The sequence below is a fragment of the Oncorhynchus gorbuscha genome, linkage group LG18, assembly GCF_021184085.1.
Source record: "Oncorhynchus gorbuscha isolate QuinsamMale2020 ecotype Even-year linkage group LG18, OgorEven_v1.0, whole genome shotgun sequence".
Classification (NCBI taxonomy): domain Eukaryota; kingdom Metazoa; phylum Chordata; class Actinopteri; order Salmoniformes; family Salmonidae; genus Oncorhynchus; species Oncorhynchus gorbuscha.
In genome coordinates this window covers 19,929,417-19,953,556 of record NC_060190.1, presented here as the reverse complement: position 1 = coordinate 19,953,556, position 24,140 = coordinate 19,929,417, and the positions used below count along the sequence as shown (strand labels likewise).

Here is a 24,140-nt window from a genome sequence, read left to right as displayed (position 1 = left end):
GAACATTGCTGCGGGCACTTGCTTCCATTGAGCAACAAGAGCATTAGTGAGGTCGGGCATAGATGTTGGGCGATTAGACCTGGCTCGTAGTCAGTATTCCAATTCATTCCAAAGGTGATCGATGGGGTTGAGGTCAGGGCTCGGCAGAGCAGTAAAGTTCCTCCACACCAATCTCGACAAACCATTTCTGTATGGCGTTGTGCGCAGGGAATTGTCATGCTGAAACAGGAAAGGGCCTACCCCAAACTGTTGCCACAAAGTTGGAAGGACAGAATGGTCTAGAATGTAATTATATGCTGTAGCGTTAAGATTTCCTTTCACCGGAACTGTGGGGCCTAGCCCAAACCATGAAAAACAGCCTCAGACCATTATTCCTTCTACACCAAACTTTACAGTTTGCTCTATGCATTGGGGCAGGTAGCGTTCTCCTAGCATCCGCCAAACCCGGGTTCATCCATCGGACTGCCATCGAAACCCATTTCGTGAAGCTCCCAATGAGTTCTTGTGCTGACTTTGCTTGAAGAGGCAGTTTGGAACTCGGGAGTGAGTGAGGACAGATGATTTTTACACGCTTCAACTGTCCCATTCTGTGAGCTTGTGTTGCCTACCACTTCGCGGCTGAGCCGTTGTTGCTCCTAAACGTTTCCACATCACAATAACAGCACTTACAGATGAGCGGGGCAGCTCTAGCAGGGCAGAAATCGACAAACTGACTTGTTCGAAAGGTGGCATCCTATGATGGTGCCACGTTGAAAGTCACTTTTTTTAAGGCCATTCTACTGCCAATGGTGGCCTATGGAGATTTCATGGCGGTGTGCTCGATTTTATACACCTGTCAGCAACAGGTGCAGCTGAAATAGCCTAATATACTAATTTGAAGGGATGTCCACATACTTTTGTATATATTTTACAGCACATATGCACTCAATACCTTCCTAAATAATATAAGAAGGCTTAGGTGTGTGCGTCTGTGCAGTGCACTCACCCCGTTCCAGTCCACGCTGCCGTCCTCCCCTGCTTCGGAGGGGCTCTCATATTTTACGCTGCTCAGACTCTCCCTGCTCCTCCTCCTGTCTCCGTCTCTCTGCAGCTCCACCCCACCCTGAACAAAACACACAAATCCTTCCAATATAATTTCACCTTTTGTTCTTACATTATTATTAAAAGTAATTGGTGCAACTGATTGGTAAAAATCAGTAAAACATGCAGTCACAAACACACAATTAAGCAAAATAGTCCATGACTATATGGATGTGCCCTGGATCAAAGGCAAGCAAGAAATAGGGAAATACTAATACTCAATATGCAACAATAGATCTTAAAAAGTCTCTGTGAATGTCAACATTCAGTTCAAGCATTTCCATAACTGAATATACACAAGTTTGGATTTAAGCTTGAACGTGTGTGCGTTTTTATAGATTTGAGGGTTAATGTGTGTGTGTGAGAGAGAGAAGCTGACCTGTTTTCGGGACCTCAAGGCACACTCCTCCAGGGTCTCAGCGGCCTCCATCTTGCCTTGCCGGCGGTACAGAGCTCCCAGATTACGTAGCGTGGTGTTAACAGTGGGGCTGATAGACACACAGACACACACACACACACACACTTCAAAATCACTGCAGTGACTACAGAGATGCTAATCAGTACCATTCCTTTACTTCGGTAGTGCTTACAAGTCTTTAAGTGGACTTATTTTCTTACCTGTTCACCTTGCAGTTTTTATACCAGCCACCATAATCTCCATAGCCGTCTTTGCTCTGGTGAAAAATAGAGTTGGATTTTTTTTAAATCACAGAAAGGGAAACCCCTCACATTTTTGAAAATGACTCAGCTATGACAAACAAACACAGTGGGGCAACATCCTGCTTACAGAAAACAGAATTTAAATCTGTCCAGACCACCACTACTGACTGTTAGCAATGTGCACCTTGAGGCATGCTTGGGAAAAGCTTTTTGTTGTTTTCAGCTAGCAGGAAGTTGCTGCCTCGGTGTATGATGTCATATCGCTGCGTCTAAGCATTCTTCCCCCTAATTTTTGTCATTTAGCAGATGCTCTTATCCAGAGCAACTTACAGCAGTGAGTACACACATTTTAATGTTCTCTTACTGGTCCCCATGGGAATTAAACCCTCAAACCTGGTGATTTCAAGCGCCATGCCCTACCAACTGAGCAACACGGGACCAGACCGAATTGACAAGTAAACAAACAGGCGTTCCTGAAAAGAATTGCCACCCCTGACACATGTCCGTTCATGCCCACTCGCTCTCACACACACTTTACCTTGCACTCCTCCCGCTCCTCAGCATGCATCCAGATGGGTTTGTTCTCAGCTGCAGAGACAGAGGAGAAAGAGAAAGGTGTGCTGTGTGCTGGCAAAAACACCCCCAACGAGTAACAGACAGGCGTTGAACAAATGGTAGGATACAGACGTAGACAGCTGCACCTTGCTGACATGTAGGCAACATTAGTTCAACTTTGTTCCTTTTTTTCCTGTGACAAGATCGTATCGCAGCCTCTCAATCTCAGTAATGGTTTGAGATGGTTTTAAAACGCTGTTTCAACCTGAGACCAGAGTTCTGCTAATCCCTCAAATTCATCCCCACCCCCTCACAGAATCATGTTTATTAACCGTGCATTATATTGGCATGGTATGAAACTCAAGAGAGAGACAAGGTCACAATTCTGCCTCAAATTTATTGAGAATATGGAAAAAGAAATGCGTGAAAATAAAGTTGGCATGAAAGGCACTTGTGTGTAAAAATACTAAAACCTCAAATCAACGTCAACCCATCATTTTGCATGTTACATCTTGAGAGATAACTTTGATGAAAGCATTTAATTTCATTATGGATAAAAAAATAAATGCATATTTAATTGATTTCATAAAAATGTCAAAATAAAATGAACAGAATATTGTCAATGTCAAAAACATTCAATAAACTCAACATAACATGTGACTGCGAAAGACAATGAAAGTACAGTAAAGAAGAATACATGTGGAGCTAACTTGAAATATCTTGGCATGTTAAGCCTGAAAAACAATATCATAATGAAGACACTTATCAATTTTTTAAAAAACTGTATGATAACCAATCTTTGTTTTCTTTACAACGACATAAGTATTATGCTAGTAGTTATAAGTGGTCATGTATGTTATGTATAAAAAATTACATGTGATCCTATAACAGTGTTACGAAGGCATTGTGTTACTACTTCAAGAAGGGATTTCCAAAGAAAGGTTTGAAATAAGAGACGACTTCATGACAGATGAACCAAAGAAAAACACCAAAAAAATACAATGCCACTATTATAAAGTATAACAAAGTATGGAATTTTACACAAGACAAAAAAATAATAATAAAAACACAAGAAACTAACAAAGTCTAGACAATTCCATGCCCTCATGCATGAAGACACACAAAACCGAGACTTAAATATCTTTGTATCGCAAATGGTAATAAATAATTAAATGGAGAGCAATATAATAAGAAACACCTATGTAAACCAAGTTGGATTTTGTTCTTGTTTCAGATATGTGCATATTTCACTCTGGGAAAAACCCCACCAATGTTTCCACTTACCTTCATTGCTGTGTATCATATGCACACGCCCAGTGATTATCCTACAATAATATGGCATTTAGAGAGAAAGTTCAAGAAGACCTTTAATGGCACTTCGATCATCCGTAACACCGCAAATGAAAACTATCATTCATCTGCATATCAGGTACAGCTTGCAAAATGCTAGAAAATAGGAAAAAAAGTTTCCAATACATTCAATATGGGAAGAAGTCAAATTCTCTTCTTCCAATGGGGTAATTTAACCAAAAAAGTAATTGTTTAGTTAGCCCTTAAAAAATATATTCAAAATCTTTACATCTAAATTTATTTTAATTTTAAATATACTAAACAATCCTTTTATATACTCTATATTCTTAGTAACCAGTTGCTTTCTTTATAATATAGAAATTCAAAAATGATTGAAGTATTTCTTGAACAGCTCTTAAAATCAGTCTGCTCTAGCCTGCACCATTCTGTATTTCAAGTCGAATGTTGACTATGTTCTCATTAGCAATGAACCGCTACACTTCATTGTCATTAACTTGGTGTCATAATAACCCATCCTAACAATTGATGGCAAAATGTGACAAATTACAGTTAGCATTGTCTGCTGGCAAACTAGCTGTGTGTGAAAGAACGGTGTTCTAAAATGTCAGAACCAGACTTTTTGTACGTCTATGGTCAGTACAGTCAGGTGCTCTATTGTTCCTTCTAGAAACCGAAGACTTTGAATTCACATAAGGATTTATGTAAATGGACTCACGTTGATGTCGATTGAACGGAACAGCCATTTAATGTGAAAGCAACACTAGATCGTACTGTAACTTTGTGTATATGAAAAACATTCTGAAAAAAAAAGTTTGCAAATAAGGAGGCAAAGTGACTACTATCCCCAAGTGTTTGTTGTGGCCCTTCCGAGTTTTGGACTAGTTTGCTCACCATCCACGGATCCAAATTCCTTCTCGTGAGCTTGGGTGAGGATCTCTTTGTAAAGGATTTCCGCCTCCTTGTACTTCCCCTGCTTCAAGTAACACGAAGCCTGGGAGATGGGAGAAAATAAGAGCGTCTGCTAAATGACTTAAATGTACATGTAAAAGGTTCAGACATTTCACCTTTGAACTACAAGTACGCACAAAGCAAATCACTGAACCAGATGCAACCATCACGGTTTTTGGATCTTTAAAAGGAAAACAAAGTTCATTCTCATCCTTGCACCATCTTGTTTAGTCTAATACCAATATAAATAAAAACAACATAACAGGATCAAAGAGCTATGGTATGGATGAGCAACTTTGGTTCTCATAGGACAGGGGTGTCAAATTCATTCCATGGAAAGCCTAGTGACTTTTAAATATTTGTATTAAGCCCTAGACAATCAGGTGTCGGGAGTCAGTTCACCCCCCCGTGGAATGAGTTTGACACCTGTGTCGTATGGCCTTAGTGTCTGCTGGTTTTTGTTCTTAATTTGAAACCACTGTCTGACTTGTGCAATTAGTGTCAGAGGAAAGAGAAAACCAGCAGACATGAGTTGTTCACCCCTGAGCAGCAGTAGACTCAAGCATGGCAGTCAAGCCAGGCAGCCCCCTCACCAGGTTGTTCTTGGTCTTGGCCACGTTGGGGTCGTCAGGGCCCAGCCGGCGCTCGTAGATCTCCAGGGCACGGCAGTAGTAGTACTCCACCTCCTCGTACTTGCCCTGATTCTGGCACAGCAGGGCCAGATTGTTCAGCTGCTTGGCCACATCAGGATGGTCCTTGCCCAGCACCTATATGGGAGGCGAGAGGACAGAAGCATCAACCAACACGAGTTGAGGTGCAGCCAAATAATCATTGGAACATTTCTAGAGATAGCAACTCATTCTGAAAGACGTATTGTATAAAGTCTCAGTCAAAAGTTGACACCTACTCATTCTAGGATTTTTCTTTATTTTACACATTGCAGAATAATAGTGAAGACATCAAAACTATTAACTAACACATATGGAATCATGTAGTAACCAAATGGTGTTAAATCAAAATATATTTTAGATTATTCAAAGTAGCCACCCTTTGCCTTAATGACAGCTTTGCACACTCACAGCATTCTCTCAACCAGCTTCATTAGGTAGTCACCTGGAATGCATTTCAATGAACAAATGTGCCTTGTTAAAAGTTAATTAGTGGAATTTATTTCCTTCTTAATGCATTTGAGCCAATCAGTTATGCTGTGACAAGGTAGGGGTGGTATACAGAAGACAGCCCTAGTTGGTAAAAGACCAAGTCCATATTATGGCAAGAACAGCTCAAATAAGCAAAGAGAAACGACAGTCCATCATTACTTCAAGACATGGCCAGTCAATGCGGAACATTTTAAGAACTGCCATAGAAAAGGAAGACCCGGAAGTTACCTCTGCTGCAGAAGATAAGTTCCTTAGAGTTAAATGTAGCTCAGATTGCAGCCCAAATAACAGACCATCTGAACAGCAACTGTTTAGAGGAGACTGCGTGAATCAGGCCTTCATGATCGAATTGCTGCAAAGAAACCACTAAAGGCCACCAATAAGAAGAGACTTGCTTGGGCCAAGAAACGCGAGCAATGGACATTAGACCGGTGTAAGTTTGTCCTTTGGTCTGATGAGGCCAAATTTGAGATTTTTGGTTCCAACCGCTGTGTCTTTGTGAGACGCAGAGTAGGTGAACGGAGGATCTCCACATGTGCGGTTCCCACCGTGAAGCACGGAGGTGGTGTGATGGTGCTTTGCTGGTGACACTGATTTATTTAGAATTCGAGGCACAATTAACTAACAAGGCTACCACAGCATTCTGCAGCGATACATCATCCCATCTGGTTTGCACTTAGTGGGACCATCATTGGTTTTTAAACAGGATTATGATCCTAAACACACCTCCAGGCTGTGTAAGGGTTATTTGACCAAGGAGAGTGCTGAATGCTGCATCAAATGACATGGCCTCCACAATCACCCGACCTCAACCCAATTGAGATGGTTGGGATGGGTTGGACCGCAGAGTGAAGAAAAAGCAACCAACAAGTGCTCAGCATATGTGGGAACTCCTTCAAGACTTTTGGAAAAGCATTCCTCATGAAGTTCTTTGAGAGAATGAGTGTGCAAAGCTGTGATCAAGGCAAAAGGTGGCTACTTTGAAGAATCTAAAATATAATTTAAATTGTTTAACACTTTTTTGGTTATTACATGATTCCATGTGTTATTTCATAGTTTTGATGTCCTCACTATTATTCTACAATGTAGAAAATAGTAAAACTAAAGAAAAATGAGGAATGGAATGAATAGGTGTGCCCAAACTTTTGACTGATACTGTATATATGATAAAACATTGATGTGTTATGGCTGCCATGAAACCATTAGAACTGTTATGGGACAGAGTGACGGCATCATTTATTAAAGAACCTCCGTTATCATCAAAGCTACAAAAAAATATAATAGGACCTCATATCAACGTCTCGCCAAGTTAAAAATGATTAATGAGCTGGTGATGAACTTCGGTTATTAGCACCACCTATGTAAAGTTACTAAAATGAACTGACATGGTATCAAGTATGTCTGCACTGGGTATGTACTGCACCCACCTTCTCTCTGATCTCCAGAGCCCTCTTGCAAAGGGGCTCAGCTTCCTTGTACTTCCCCCTCTTTCCATACAGCACTGCCAGATTGTTCAGTGTCGCAGCCACCTGAGAAACAGAAGGATTAGTGAGCAGCTTTCATCATGTTATGTAGCTGCTCTGTGCCTGCAGTGAGGTGAGTCAAACAAGGGAGCCTGTACTGTTTTAGTGCTCCCAAAAGTACAACTACAAAATGTGTAATCTTATAGACCTCTAACACTACTACATTATGACATTAATATAAATTGACAATAGTTATACAATTTGTGATAATGGACATTTCACCTTTGGGAGCACTTTACACTACAGTGACTGAGGACCTTTTGCATTCCCATCATGCCCATGTACTTTCCAGGAGCCTGTGATGTGGATGTATATGAATGCATATTAAATAACATCTCTCTGGCTAGATGCCTGTCCAAGTGCTGACAACCAGATTTGCCATTAGGAACGTGATAAATAGTACCTTCCTGTAATGTATTAATGGCCCACATGCTTTAGGATTAACCAGCCCTTGGAGCCGCTAACGGCGGTTTCAACCTGACCAACTCCAACCCATGTCTTAGCAAATCTTAATATCCAACCAAAGATTAACAACAAAAAAATGCAGAAAAGTCCCTTTCGTCTAGTGAGAAAAGAGATTGGTAGACTAGCTCACTGCAGGGTGGTCTTTCCCAAGGGTTTTCTCCCGGATAGACAGTGCGTCGTTGAGCAGGTGAGCCGCCTCCTTGTATTTGTTCTGGTCCCTGAAAAAAAAGGAAAAAAAAGATAAGGGAAATACATAAGTCTAAAGAAAAAGATACTGAATACACTCTGTACAGAAGAGAGAAGCAGTGTGTAGATAAGTGGTATTGGTGGTGAAGATGTGTGGTTACAGAGGTGTTACAGTATAATGACAAAGGACAGCAGCACATAAGTGTGATAACACGGCTCCAGCAGGAGAAGGGTTAATATTGTGGGCTACGACACAGACACACTCAACCACACACACACACACCTGTAGACCAGGGCCAGGATGTTGAGCATGGTGGCCACGTCAGGGTGGTCGTGTCCGGATGTCTTCTCCAGGTCCTCCAGGGCCTGTTTGCAGAGGGGTACTGCCACCTCGTAGCGGCCCTGGGAGGCGTACTGGATAACCAGGTTGTGGAGGGTCCTCAGGCGGGCCGGGATCTCATAGCCACCCTGCTGGGCTGCGGCCACCGCTGCGCTGTTATGCTGATGCGGCACTGAAGGAGAGGACGGGGCAGGGGCATATGCGGTTTGTTCACAGTTAGAAGGTTTGGGCTGTTGCCGCAGAGTTTTACGTTCGTATAATATGGATTTGGAATTCTCAATCAATAGAATATAAAGATTTGAAGAATTATCGGATTTGAGGGTCCTCAGCTCAATATTAGAGCAACTCCATTTCAAATATGAGACCTTAAATAAATAAAAAATAAGATGACGCAACAGGTTGTTGTTTGACGTTATGCACCAAAGATATGAACATGAAAGAATCTATACTAATCCGATACTGTATGACGACGCAGGATATGGTTGTAATAGACAGACCGCTTACTTCCTTGACTGTTTTCCTCCTCATCATTGGGGAAGAGGTCGTCCAGTGTATCTTTAGGAGGCTCTCCATCTTTCTCCTCCTGGAAAAAAAACAATGTCGCTTATTGCCAATATCATCCTTTTTCAGGACATCTGGTTTGGTCAAAGGAGTGGAATTCTAATTATATACTCAGTGGCAGTTACATTTGCCAAGACCTACCCCACAGTTTACAAACAGCCAGGGTAGTGCTTTTGACTAGAAATTAAAGTTACATTGTGCCTTTAAAACCCAGCTGGCCACAAGAAGTTTCCATCGAATTTAGAGTCAATGTTTGACAGACAGCAGGGTGCTCAAGGAGACTCATGCACCTCATCACAGTTCCCTTCAGGCTGAACTAGAAACACTCCAGCCCACCTTCCACATTCATACCCTCTGTCCTTACATTCCCAGACACGTACAAGAACTATAAATATTCAACAACCGACATCATTTGAACAGTGCTAAATTCCAGTCTGGACTACATTTGGTACATATTAACGAGCTCTCGTCAATATGTATAAATGTTAATGGCTAAATGAATTGCCTTAACAGCAGCCAAGGCACAGATGACTTCCGCCCAACATACACTTTAATCAGTTCATAATGGTTGGGGCGTCATTGTAAATAAGAATTTGTTCTTCTTAATTTGTTCTTTCTGTGGTCCTTCTGTAGCTCAGTTGGTAGAGCATGGCACTTGTAACGCCAGGGTAGTGGGTTCGATCCCCGGGAACACCCATACGTAGAATGTATGCACACATGACTGTAAGTCGCTTTGGATAAAAGCGTCTGCTAAATGGCATATATATTATTATATTATTATATATATTCTTAACCAACTTGCCTAGTTAAAGGGTAAATGAATGATTATAATATATATATATATATATATATATATATATATATATATATATATATAAAAGATGGTGAGTGAGACCCATTCATTCCCCTTGGCAGCCTGCATTGCTCATGGAAAGGGAGAAAAAGAGGGAAGAATAAAGAAGGTTACAAGAGGAGTGAAATGGCTCTTTTATGACAGAATATGGCACTCGTCTGTCTAGTTAACTAATAGGCTGCTAGGTTTTACAAAAGACGTGCTCTCAGCTCTCATTTCATCTCGTAGGGAGAATTCCCTCGCCCTCAATCCGCTCTAAAAATGATCTTGCACAAATGGAGAGATCCAAATCCTGGTTGAGAATAGAGAATGGCAGTAGAGAAGAGGTCAAGTATTATCGACAGGTCACAGTTGCAACCCCCCAGAAGCGACTTCATCAGCAGAGGCTTATGCAATGGCTGATTACTTGCATTAGGATCACAGCTCTGGAGCTGGTTCAATTGTTTATGATCAGGGAGTTTGTGTGTGTATTACCTCAGAGAAAGAAATGTGTTCTCTTCATACTTCATGAACTGATTTGGCAGCAGTGCGTTTGTGCTTGCGTGCAAGCGATTGTGTTGTGCATCTAAGTATGGGTGTATGCGAGTGCAGAACAACTCACAGTAGGGGACACATCCTCGTCGTACTTCTTCAGCTGATTCATGAACTCCAGATGCTTCTTCTCCTCTTCCAGCTGGGCCACACTCTGCTCGCTCTTCTGCAGCTTTTGCTGGGTGCCCGCCAGCTCGTCCCGCAGCCACTGGTTCTCTTGGCACAGTCGACGTACCTGGGCACGCAGCTTCTGCTTCTCAGACTCCACAGCGTTCAGGTGGGCAGACAGGGCCATCATCACCTGATAGAGAAAGGTGCATACATGTAGAGGGATCAATTAATTATGTATGCGAATCAGCCCTAGGACCATGCCTCAGAACGACCTGGTGACTCCTGGCTGTACCCGTCTCCCTGGTCATGCTTCTGATCCAGTTTCTGCTGTTCTGCCTGTGGCTATGGAACTCTGACCTGTTCACAGGGTGTATTACCTTGTCCTGGACCTCCTCTCTCTCTCACCCTCTCCTGCACCTGCTGTCTCAGCCTCTGAATGCTTGGCTATGAAAAGCCAGCTGACATTTACTCCTGAGGTGCTGACCTGTTGCCCCTCTACAACCACTGATTATTATTTGACCCTGCTGGTCATCTATGAACGTTTGAACATCTTGAAGAACGATCTGACCTTAATGGCCATGCACTCTTGTAATCTCCACCGGGCACAGCCAGAAGAGGACTGGCAAACCCTCAGAGCCTAGTTCCTCTAGGTTTCTTCTTAGGTTCCTGCCTTTCGAGGGAGCTTTTCCTTCTACATCTGCTTTGCTTGTTCTTTGTGGTTTTAGGCTGTGTTTCTGTATAAGTACTTTGTGACATCTTTATAAATCCAATTGATTGATTGATTAATAATGAAGGTCGCAATTTGTGGCAGCGGTGGATTCATGTGGACAGAGACAGGCAGCCTACATAACTTGTCTTTCTCTGGTTTAACTTCAAAACATGAAACTCTGACGCATGCAACATTAACTCCTGTTAACGTTAACTTATGGGGACCCCCCCCCCCCAAGAATGGATTGAGAAACCGTGCTATAACCACCCCAGGTCTCTTCCCATCACCCTTGGACCCTCAACCCTTACCTGCGCCTCGCCCAGCCCCAGCTCGATCATCTCCACTGACTTGCGCAGCAGGCTGGACTTCTCGTGCACCAGGTTGGCCTCCTCGTCCTTCTTCAGGCAGCGGATGGTCTCCAGCAGGCTGTGCAAGATGGAGTTGTGCTCGCTCTTCAGCGCCTCCAGGCCCTGGATCACCAGCTTGGTGCTGGAGATAATCTCCTCCTGGGACAGCTTCTCCAGACGGTCTTCCCTGGGGTACACCATGATTGACATTGCCTAGTGGACCTAGGACCTAATACACTTACTTAGTGGAGGGAAGTGGAAGAAAATGAAGGTGGATGTTAGGTCACTCTTCGGGTAGTGGTTCCTTTTAATGCCATAACCTCACTTTTGGGGATTTTCTTTGGACCCATCAGAGCAAAACAAAAGCCTACTTCTTTTCACAAGTTGTTTTTTAGTGACACAGAAGGGACTAGCCCCTACTAACCTCCATTTGGGAAACTGCTCTAGGGTCAAGTGGGGGGATTACACAGCTCAATTGTCTGGTCTTGTTACGAGCTACACAGAAAGCTTGTCAACAGGAGGCTTAATAATGCTCCAAGACAAGTCAGAGTGATGCTCCTGTTAACCATTTACAAAACATAAATATTCTATAGGCTATACATAGCTACTATTTTGACTGTGCCATGCATAGTTGATATACCTAAGTTCTACAAGATTCCAACATCTTGAGACTTCCACTGTCATTATTAGCAGAAAAAAAGCACAGCTCAAGCAAACATTAATTCATAGAGGTTGCTCCGTTTACAATCCACACTACACGTTTTGAATTAAACTGGATATAGATGTACAAGAAAATGGAAGCCTTGGGATACAAAATGACAGAGTAGGAGTCCAATCTAGCCCACAATCTCTACACTCCCTGGAGTCGACAAAGCCAGAGGAATAAAAGACTTTGCTCCCCCTGCCTTCACAAGACAGTCACATGATTATGCTTGGCGTGGGCATAGCAGCAGAAAATTAGGCTAACCCCCGAGCATTTAGCCCTGAGTTCATCATCAAAGAGCTTGGAGATAAATATTAGGAAACTGTTGTAGCTGGCTGAATGTGCATTTCCATTGTGGAAAAATTCTGCTCTAGTCACTCGTATTAGTATTCTTATTCCAAAACAGGCAGATAATCGAACTTTGTGGTGATTTTTCATTTAAATTGAAATATCCCATTACAAAGTCTGTTTAGAGCCATGGAAACAGACTGCCAGAAATAGAGCACCAAGAGCCAATCATAAAATGAGAACTAGTCCAGCAGTGTGCCTACATATCATTTCACCTGGATGCAGAGTGAACGCAAGCGCAGCTTGACAGAGTAGTACAGTAGGCTACTAGCTTGCATGACATTATTTTGATATTGAAACCACACATGGCATTGAGCCTCAATCCATTCTTTTCAGCAAGTTCTAAAATAGGTTGATGATACAGCCAAAGTCTATAGATTCAGAAAAATACAGAATTGGTTTTAAGAATGGGATTCAGCTAAATGTAATCTGGAAACAAACTGAATGGATATCTAGACTCTAGACTACATTGAACACAGGGTAAATAACAACTAGTTCAAATGGTAGCACATAGGCGGTCACCAAAGTTGAAACTTGGCATGACGGATTACAGAGGTCCAATTTCAAAGAGTAATGGCGCTTTTATAAGAGCATGAGTCATATTTAATGAAAGTGGCTACAAAGCCACTATTAAGCTTCTCAATGGGCATCTGTAGGAAATTCCATTTCAGATTAACCTCGAGGCATAGTCAACAGCGTGGGGGGGGGTTCATTGAGCAAGCATAGACAAGACGTTTCCAATACCATAACGCAGTTAGTCCATACATCCAAAAGGTAATGAGATCTGCTATCAAAAACACTAGATTTATTTGCATGGTAAAGCAAAGTAGTATAGTACAGAAATAATGCCACACATGCGAACCAAGCATACAGCAGTGATTAGTCTTCACAGGGTCAAGTACTGTTCAGCTACAATAGGTTAAGATGTGAGTTGGTAGAATAATTAGGCCTAATTATTCATTGCGGTATGTAAGTTAGCTGTAGGCTAAAGGGAAGCTTGAAATTAGCTCTCTTAATTATTTACACAGCGTCCCAAGGTGCACTCAGAAGAAGGAAAAGGCACAATGCAGAAAAACAATTATGTTAGCTCACATGAATAAGGGATATTGGGTTCCCTCAACAGAAAACACTAGCCAGGGTTGTACTAGCCTACATTGTATTCCCTTTCAGTTAATTCAGAGGAATTCATTGAAATACAACTAATTAATTAACAATTGCTCATAATTCTCTACTGTGGAGTTATCAATGAATGAAGTTGAATAAAGTTGCTGATTTGACATGGTATAGACCACAAACAAAAGCTTCTAGCAAATATGACGATGGTGACCGGGACACACTGCCATTTAAAGGAGAAGGAAGCTGAAATATAAAAATTGCCCTCCTTCTCACTTCCTCTGCATAATAGACCACCACCACGGGTGACATTAAAATTGCATGAGAACAGTGTGGTTAATTCATACGCTGTCTCCATCTCCATGCCCTGTCTCGTGTCATCCAGTCTCTTTGGTAGCATAAAGCCATTCCTCTACAATCCCATCACATCCAGATGGAATTATAGGGCCCATTGGTGAGCTATCTTTTAGCTGCTGATGACTTATGGGAGTGCTTTATCTTCTCTTGCCTCTGGTCTCTGCCGGTTACCAGTGGATAGGAGGGATTGCAGACTGATGTTTCTGATTTAGGGACATGTGGGAAGGAGGCACAGGTGGCTTTGGTTGGGGAGATCATATGTAGGGACGGCTGGAAACGTACTGGGGATGTCAATCAAAAAAAGAATACAACTTAAAAATACCTGAAATAGCTTGGTATACACGGTCATCATAAATCGCAAAAGCCTTCTTTGCAAAGTGGTGAAATATTGTTGTAGCCTCGTTTACATTTTGAGCTTCCATAAACATGAGTTGGGTCTACAGACAATCACAGACTACAAAAAGAAAACCAGCCATGTCACAGACACAGACGTCTTGCTTCCAGACAAACTAAACACCTTCTTTGCCCGCTTTGAGGATAATACAGAGCCATCGACGCTGCCCGCTACCGAGAACTGTGGGCCCCACCCTCTCCATGGCCGACGTGAGTAAGACATTTGAAAGTGTTAACCTTCACTAGACTGCCAGCCCAGACGGCATCCCTAGCCGTGTCCTCCTAGCATGCGCAGACCAGGTGGCAGGTGTATTTACCGACACATTCAATCTCTCACCATTCCTAGTATGCTGTCCCCACATGCTTCAAAAAGGCCACCATTTTTCCAGTACACAAGAAGGCAAAGGTAACTAAACTAAATTACTATCGCCCTGTGGCACTCACTTCTGTCATCATGAAGTGCTTTGAGAGGATAATCAAGGTTCATATCACCTCCACCTTACCTGTCACCCTAGACCCACTTCACTTTGCTTACTGCTCCAATAGGTCCACAGATGACGCAAATCGCCATAACACTGTCCTATCCCATCTGGACAAGAGGAATACCTACATAAGAATGCTGTCGTTGACTACAGCTCAGCATTCAACAACATAGTACCCTCCAAGCTCAACCCCACCCTGTGCAATTGGGTTCTGGACGTCCTGACGGGCCGCCCCCCAGGTGGTGAAGGTAGGAAACAACATCTCCAGATCGCTGATCCTCAACACTGGGGCCCCACAAGGGTGCATGCTCAGCCCCCTCCTGTACTCCCTGTACACCCATGACTGCGTGGCCATGCATGCCGCCAACTCAATCATCAAGTTTGCAGACAACATTAGTAGGCTTGATTAGCAACGACGACACAGCCTACAGGGAGGTGGTGAGGACACTGGGAGTGTGGTGTCAGCAAAACAACCCCTCACTCAACATCAACAAAACAAAGGAGATGATCGTGGACTTCAGGAAAGAGCAGAGGGAGCACCCCCCTATCCATATCCACGGGACAGCAGTGCAGAAGGTGGAAAATTATGTTCCTCGATGTGCATATCACGGGCAAACTGAAATGGTCCATCCATACAGCATCCTGCTGGGTTGCATCACCGTCTGGTACGGTAACTGCACCTCCCACAACCGCAAGGCTCTCCAGAGAGTGGTGCGGTCTGTACAAGCAACACCGAGGGCAAACTACCTGCCCTCCAGGACACTTACAACACCCGATGTCCTGGATAATCTTTTTGGCCTTCCTGTGACAACAACCACCCGAGCCACTGCCGGTTCACCCCACTATCATCCAGAAGGCGAGGTCAGTACAGGTGCATCAAAGCTGGGACTGAGACTGAAAAAGAGCTTCCATCTCAAGGCCAACAGACAGTTAAATAGCCATCACTAAACACAGGAGGCTGCTGTATACATACAGATTTGAAATCATTGGCCACTTGAATAAATGAATCACTAGTCACCTTAAATAATGTTTCCATATCTTGCATTAATCAGCTCATATGTGTAAATTGTATTTTATACCATCTTGCCTATGACGCTCTGTCATTGCTCATCCATATATTCTTATTCCATTCCTTTATTTAGATTTCCAGGTAGTTGTTGTGGAATTGTTAGATTACATTTTAGATATTGCTGCACTGTCGGAACTAAAAGCACAAGCATTTTCCAACACTCGCAATTACATCTGCTAACCAAGTGTATGTGACAAATAAAATTTTATTTGAGTATAGCGAAACACGAAAACACTGCTGTTTATACTGAAGCTAAGCCACTTTATCTTCTGAAGAATCCGACTTTGCTCTTCACTACTTCTATTAAGGATGTATTGACATTTACAAGTAGACATTTTACAGAAAGTAACTAAGATTGACAGTTTGTGTCTTGAACAAATGCATCTGCAACCTTCTAATATATCCATTAACTCATTCAACGTCAACAATCAATAACATAGCCTCTCACAAGTTAATTAATATTGTATTTATTTATTTATTTAACTAGGCAAGTCAGTTAAGAACACATTTTTATTTACAATGACGGCCTACTGTGCAAAGTGCACATTCTATAACATAAGCTACCCAATAGTGGTGCTAAAACTACCACATGCTTACAGGCCTAGGTCACACATGCATGCTATGAAGTCTTGCTCTGGACCAGACATAAAAGGCTTGGATCAGCATTTAGTGTCTGGTTCCTCTCAGGGAACCAGTTTATTAGTAAGACTACACTTTCCATCTAACTGTGGCTAAATTGTTGATTTACTGTATGTGAATATAGGTAGGCCTATTTGTACACAATATCAAGTGAAAATAATGCATTGATGCTCACAGAACTCTTCTTGCTTAGATACACCGAAGGACTTTAGACTAGAGGTCGACCGATTAATCGGAATGGCCGATTAATTAGGGCCGATTTCAAGTTTTCATAACAATTGTAAATCGATATTTTTGGGCATCGATTTTTTTTATACGTTAACTTAGCTAAGCAAGTCAGTTAAGAACACATTCTTATTTTCAATGACGGCCTAGGAACGGTGGGTTAACTGCCTTGTTCAGGGGCAGAACAACAGATTTTCACCTTGTCAGCTCGGGGGATCCAGTCTTGCAACCTTACAGTTAACAAGTCCAACATAATAACGACCTGCCTCTCTCTCGTTGCACTCCACAAGGAGACTGCCTGTTACGCAAATGCAGTAAGCCAAGGTAAGTTGCTAGCTAGCATTAAACTTATCTTATAAAAAACAATTAATCATAATCACTAGTTAACTACACATGGTTGACATTATCTAGCGTGTCCTGCATTGCATATAATCTGACTGAGCATACAAGTATCTAAGTATCTGACTGAGCGGTGGTAGGCAGAAGCAGCACTTTCGTGCGTTTTGCCAGCAGCTCTTTGTTGTGTGTCAAGCATTGCACTGTTTATGACTTCAAGCCTATCAACTCCCGAGATGAGGCTTGGGTAACCGAAATGAAATGGCTAGCTAGTTAGCACGCACTAATTGTCGTTGTGTTGCTGGTTCGAGCCCAGGGAGGAGCGAGTAAGCTATACTGTTACACTGGCAATACTAAAGTGACTATAAGAACATCCAATAGTCAAAGGTTAATGAAATTCAAATGGTAGAGGGAAATAGTCCTATAATAACTACAACCTAAAACTTCTTACCTGGGAATATTGAAGACTCATGTTAAAAGGAACCACCAGCTTTCATATGTTCTCATGTTCTAAGCAAAGAACATTAACTTTAGCTTTCTTACATAGAACATATTGCACTTTTACTACCTTCCCAAACCTTTGTTTTTGTTTTTGTCTTTGTTTTTGCATTATTTAAACCAAATTGAATAGGTTTCATTATCTACTTGATTGAATTTATTGATGTATTATATTAAGTTAAAATAAGTTAAAATAAGTGTTCATTCAGCATTGTTGTAATTGTCATTATTACAAATACTTTTAATTAAAAAATATATATATTATTTTTTTTATTTTTAAAATCGGCCGATTAATTGGTATCAGCTTTTTTGGTCCTCCAATAATCGGTATTGGTGTTGAAAAATCATAATCTGTCGACCTCTAGACTATAATGGACACATGCTGACTTGAGATCCACGCATATAATTTCAAATTTCTCAGAACTCTCCTTTTGAAAGTCCAATTTACACGCGCATATTTAAAGTTAGGATAGGGCCCGTAGATCAATTCTATCAAATCCAGTAAGTCAAAAGCAATGTTCTTCCGATGTTTTCCAGCAAAAGACAAATGTTGTTTTGAACATCCTAGACAACCAGTTACGGAGATTGAATGAAAAGCCCTGCTGAGTCGCTAACCACCCTCTCCCCTTTGTCTCCTCGATGTGAAGCACCAAGGCTAAAGATACTTTTATAAACAGCTGGTCTGATATAATGGCTCTTCAAGCTGACATTTTCCAACCATTCTGGCAATGGTGAGTCATGGCAATGAATCATTGATGCTGGTTCAAATGCCACGCTGCCTCTTTCAGTGAGGCAAAAGGAACAGGAAAGAGGGATACCTTGTCAATTGTACAACTGAAATGTGTCTTCCACATTTAACTCAACCCCTCTGAATAGAGAGGTCATGTAAGTCGTCTGTGCCCGGGGAATAGTGGGTTAACTGCCTTGCTCAAGGGCAGAACGACAGAGGGGCTCCCGAGTGGCGCAGTGGTCTAAGGTACTGCATCCCAGAGCTTGAGATGTCACTAGACACCCTGCTTCGAATCCAGGCTGAATCACAACCGGCCGTGATTGGGAGTCCCATAGGGCGGTGTACAATTGGCCCAGTGTTGTCCAGGTTTGTTCTTAACTGACTTGCCTAGTTAAATAAGGATTAAATAAATAAAATTGTATTTTGTAGGCCTCTTTGTATGTACATTTTTGACTGACAAAGGAGACAACAGCCCAACGTGATTTCAGAAGTCTGTATCACGAGGGTCAATTATAGGCCTATTACCGTTTGCGTCAGCCTGCTTTGAGGTTTCACCACCAGGGCATACATTTATTTGACAGAGCACGTTGAAAGGAAACTTCACTGCAAACTACTATGAAAATAATTACAGAGGAACAAAAGCTTTCATACAGTACTGTATGTCTTCTGGGTGTGTGCACTTGAGCACCTGTCTGGTAAAACTAACTAGGGGACCAATTTCTTCCTTTTATCTCACTCTTTCAGATCCAGTTACATATCGGACTGCCGTTGTTATGAGATGTAAAGTGACCTTTGGACTGCAGACTTTTCCACTCTAGTAAATAAACAGCCAAGTGGACTGGACAAGCATCTCTGCTCAAACCGTTTGATGTCTGTTATTAGGAAAAAACATCTGGGGGCAGGGCTCTAAATTAACATTTTTCATTTGTGGCAATGGTGCTCCCAATTTAAATTCGAGCTACTTTTGAAGCACACGTTGAGCCCTAGAAACTAATATAGAACTCTGTAAATACATGACTTTATTATAAAAGCTTGGTAAGAATACCTGTCATTGAAAGTACAAAGTCATTTGTGGAATATTAGGTTTCTACATTGTGTTAAAGCACTATTTTCCTATTGAGATGCATTACATTGAAAAGAAACCAGCAGGTTTCTGATGAGGACACTCAAGAGATGTCATTCATTCATTGCAATGATCATTGATATGCTGAAGAAGCTATCCCTTTTCCTTTCTTTGCGCCCCCAAATGTTTGTATATACTGGTAAGGTTGTTAGCCAATGAGGTAACATGACTGAAGAAAGACAAATGGTTATTATCGTCGACAAGCGAGTAGTTTTAGAACATCTCACGATATGGTTTATTAATGTAAAATGTAGTCCCATCGATTAGTTTGACCAACTACGATTTTTCAACGCCAATACCGATATTGGAGCAACAAAAAAAGCCGATACTGATTAATCGCAATGAACACTTATTTTAACTTAATATAATACATAAATGAAATCTATTTAGTTTCAAATAAATAATGAAACACGCTCATTTGGTTTAAATAACACAAAAACTGTTTTGGAGAAGAAAGTAAAAGAGCAATATGTGCCATGTAAAAAAGCTAACGTTTACATTCCTTGCTCAGAACATGAGAACATATTAAAGCTGGTGGTTCAATATTCCCAGGTCTTCAATATTCCCAGTTAAGAAGTTTTAGGTTGTAGTTATAGGAATTATGAAGCGTTTACTATTTCTCTCTATACCATTTGTATTTCATATACCTTTGATTGTTGATGTTCTTATAGGCACTTTAGTATTGCCAGCCTAATCTAGGGAGTTGATAGGCTTGAAGTCAAACAGCGCTGTGATTCAAGCATTGCAACGAGCTGCTGGCAAATGCAGTTTAAATGAATGCTTACGAGCCTGCTGCTGCCTACCACCGATCAGTCAGACTGCTCTCTCAAATCCTAGACTTAATTATAATAAATACAGAAATACAAGCCTTTGGTGATTAATATGGTCAAATCCGGAAACTATAATTTAGACAACAAAACATTTATTATTTCAGTGAAATACGGAACCGTTCTGTATTTTATCGGAAGGGTGTCAACCCTAAGTTTAAATATTGCTGTTACATTGCACAACCTTCAATGTTATGTCATAGTTATGTAAAATTCTGGCAAATCAGTTCACAGTTCGCAACAAGCCAGGAGGCCCAAACTGTTGCATATACCCTGACTCTGCTTGCACTGAACGCAAGTGAAGTGACACAATTTCCCAAGTTGATATTGCCTGCTAACATGAATTTATTTTAACTAAATATGCAGGTTTTAAAAAATACATACTTCTGTGTATTGATTTTAAGAAAGCCCTTAATGTTTATGGTTAGGTACATTTGTGCAAAGATTGCATTGCCCGAAAAAAAGCACCCTTTTGGCGGAGTTGAATTAGGCTGTGATTCAATAAATTAACAGGCACCGCATTGATTATATTCATCGCAGGACAAGCTAGTTAACCTAGTAATATCATCAACCATGTGTAGTTAAGTAGTGATTATGTAAAGTTTGATTGTTTTTTATAAGATACGTTTAATGCTAGCTAACAACTTACCTTGGCTCCTTGCAGCCACAAGGTCCTTTTGATGCTGCACTCACGTTAACAGGTGATCAGCCTGCCGCGCAGTTTCCTTGTGGATTGCAATGTAATCGGCTCCCAAAAAGGCCAATTACAGATTGTTATGAAAACTTGAAATCGGCCCTAATTAATTGGCCATGCCGATCTCTACCATCTATATACTACAAGAAAGACCTAGTTGGGCTACAAGCAAACCTTTTTCACTGCAGTAATGGTGAAACCATGACACTACTGAGCCTGCACTTCATCGTCTCTCTAGGGCAGTGTTTCCCCAAACTCAGTCCTTGGGACTCCATGGGTTTACCTTTTGTTTTATGCAATAGCACTAAACATCTGATTCAAATAATGAACTCCTCATCAAGAATTCATTATTTGAATCAGCTGTGTAGTGCCTGGGCAAAAAAATAAACGTAAACACCTTGGGGTCCACAGGACTGAGTTTGGGAAACGCTGCTCTAGGGCACTTGAAAACAACAGTACAGCGAAGCCTTATCATTACAATAATTATTATCTGGGAGATTTGTTTTCATAGGCGCACAGTTCTCCCAAAATTAAACTCCTGGTCACACTAGATGGGTGCAATTGCGGCCCCCTTTACACTTCTATTGGTTAATTTTTATGCTCGGACTCCAGTACACAGGCGCAAAGCGGGGGCGCTCCAGTACAGTAGGTGGCGGTAATGCACCATAACGTCAAATGCCAACTGGCGATAAACCCCAAAGAAGAGGCGGGGGTGACAATGGTAGCTAGTTAACTAGGACACAGGTATATGCAAAACTGGAGATTCCACCAAGTAGGTGTGGATATCACAATTGTCTACATTGGGCCATTTGATAGGGTTGCCTCTCCAGCTATGGGTAAACAAACAGTGACTGTGACAGTATACTGCGATAGCTGAATGCTACGACTAACTGTAAAGCTAACAAATTAGTGGCAGAATAATGTTCATGCAAATCATTTGTTGTTGTGATCGACAAGTATGTTAATATTAACGGACGACACTTGAGGCTGCTGAAAACGTTTATTGAAACGACAAAATGCGTCAGCAGTTTGTTTAGGATGCCGCCAAACCTAGGTTAATTAAATGGGAGTAACAGGAGTAACCTACCGCTGTATCATTCTCGGGGGCGTGGTCACGTTAAACCACGCCTTGCCGTGTATCTAGACAATAGCATGAAGACAGCGGGGGCGTCCGTGCATCAATCAATGCAATGCGCCCCTGCCCAGTCACGTGAAATCCATAGATTAGGGCCTAATGTATTTATTTCAATTGAATGATTTCCATATATGAACTGTAACTCATTTAAATTTTTCAATGTTAGGTTTATATATTTTTTCAGTATAAATAAAATAAGCCTTTACAAGAACTGTTATCAATAGGCTACTTACTGTTTGTAGTTAGGCTGTGTAGTCAATAAGGCAAGAACAAACACACTACCTCTCTGATGTGTCTTTCTTATGCAAAGTGTTGAATTCTGTGAGCCAAGGACAAAAACACAGATGCTGTTATATGTATGTGGTTACATACCTAAATTGGTTAATTCCTCGTAGGACAGCAAGGAACTATAGGAGCCTTCTCGATGTACATGCAACAGCAAGAAACCTATCCCAACAGAATTCGCAGATGAGCACGGCGATTTGGTTCGGGAAAAATGCGTGTGTTTTTTTTTACAAGAACGACGCCATTTCATTGCGCACAACTGACAAACAAACTCTTTGACGGTACATTCTAAATAAATATCAGGGCGACCGCAATGATAAATGTGTTGCCAACGGAGCTTATTTTAAATCCAAAATGTCTTCCATGGATATTGATCTCCCAGCATCCACAGCGAATATTTTTGAATGACGTCGTCATGTATTGGATTTTTCGGGCGTGGCTGCACAGAGGCTGTGTATATGAGTAACAAATCCAAATACATCATTCCCATAAATACATCATTGGTCATATAGATAAATAAATCCCCCATTAATTTGAATGGATACTTGCCTTCAACTGGTCTACATAGCAAATACATGAAATGTGTTGATTTGATTAATAACCTAGTTATACAAAAAATATAAATAATTAAATAGTTCTAACCAAACAAAAAAATAACAAAAATCCAGATGTTCGAATATGGTAAAAAAAAGTTCAATATTTCACAACTTAATGTTAGATGGTTCGTTACCCTGAAAGTAGTCTACGGGAGAAACTAATCCATTGTTCAGTTTTCCTTGAACATCCACTAAACTATTTAGCTAACATTAGCTACGACTATCTAATAATAAAAACATCTTTAAAGGAAATGTATTAAACAAACGGTCCTCAAGAAGGAAATAGATCAATCGTTTCTAGTAAATCATTGTGTGATGCATTTATTCATATGATACGAAGACAATTAGGAACACGGAAACTCATTTAAACGCGGCAGAAGAGTTGCGGGGTAAACCACAGATCACTCGACGAACAACATTAATAATGCATTCAAAGCAAATTGGAACTCGGAAATTTGAGACATGTAAACTCGTTGTAGAAAGATGAGGTCAGAGTTTCCCACTTTGATATGATCAATATATGACCAATAGGAAGCTCAACGCAAGCAAATTCAAGTTGTCATGAACAAGGCATAAACGTAATTCAGAGCCCACATACCCAGGCTTCATTCCAAACACATAAAAGACACACCCTATCCCCTCAGCCCTCAAATTAAGTGATTGCAGGGCGAGGGAAGAAGGAATGATTTTTAAATGGATCGCCCTTGCCTGGAAATTCGTCACTCATTCATCCCACGATGACGTTGATTTCAGCCACCGGTAGCTTGTGGGTGCTTTATATGCTCTACTGTCAATTATGATTGTATGTCTACTTATATTAACTATATAATTATTAATATACGACTACTGTATGATAGCTTGCAAATGAATTAGCTAACTAACATTAGCCTGCCTAGCTGGAACTTCTGAATAATTTAAATGTTTTATTTCTACAATTTCTAAAAGTCAACCAAACAAAAAAATCATTACTTTTACAAGAAGTGTGTGTGCATTAGTAGCACAATTTCTAACCTTTTTACATTCGTTTTTACTTACACTTGTATGTTGACTTATCCATATTGACATTGAGGTTTTAAGTTTCGGTGGACTTTTCTTAGCGGATGTACAATCATCGCGAATTGAATTTATGTGGCGTATTCTGCCCTTGAGTTGCGTTCCATTGCAAAACTAGACAGATAGCTAACAACTAAGTCTTCAATAAAACACACAAGGCGTGACTTTTCTTGAATTAATATATTGAAAACATT

The 24,140-nt window shown here is 41.2% G+C and overlaps 1 protein-coding gene across 3 annotated transcripts in view; it reads right to left on the bottom strand.

Annotated features, from left to right (window-relative positions):
* LOC124004258 (kinesin light chain 1-like) overlaps positions 1–22,697 on the bottom strand; it is a 33,392-nt gene extending 10,695 nt beyond the window's left edge. Inside the window, exons 1-13 of one of the 3 annotated variants that reach the window (XM_046313045.1) lie at positions 22,385–22,697; positions 11,302–11,577; positions 10,244–10,474; positions 8,733–8,811; positions 8,172–8,400; positions 7,833–7,920; positions 7,142–7,243; positions 5,148–5,321; positions 4,498–4,597; positions 2,279–2,328; positions 1,699–1,754; positions 1,460–1,568; positions 986–1,102 (exon numbers count right to left, since the gene is read on the bottom strand). In XM_046313045.1, coding sequence (XP_046169001.1) covers positions 986–1,102; positions 1,460–1,568; positions 1,699–1,754; positions 2,279–2,328; positions 4,498–4,597; positions 5,148–5,321; positions 7,142–7,243; positions 7,833–7,920; positions 8,172–8,400; positions 8,733–8,811; positions 10,244–10,474; positions 11,302–11,550 — 1,584 coding nt within the window. In that variant the 5' untranslated portion in view covers positions 11,551–11,577; positions 22,385–22,697. Of the gene's footprint in view, positions 1–985; positions 1,103–1,459; positions 1,569–1,698; positions 1,755–2,278; positions 2,329–4,497; positions 4,598–5,147; positions 5,322–7,141; positions 7,244–7,832; positions 7,921–8,171; positions 8,401–8,732; positions 8,812–10,243; positions 10,475–11,301; positions 11,582–22,384 lie in introns of all 3 variants that reach the window. The other 2 variants (XM_046313042.1, XM_046313046.1) reach the window with 2 other exon arrangements.
* Positions 22,698–24,140: the final 1,443 nt, after the last annotated feature.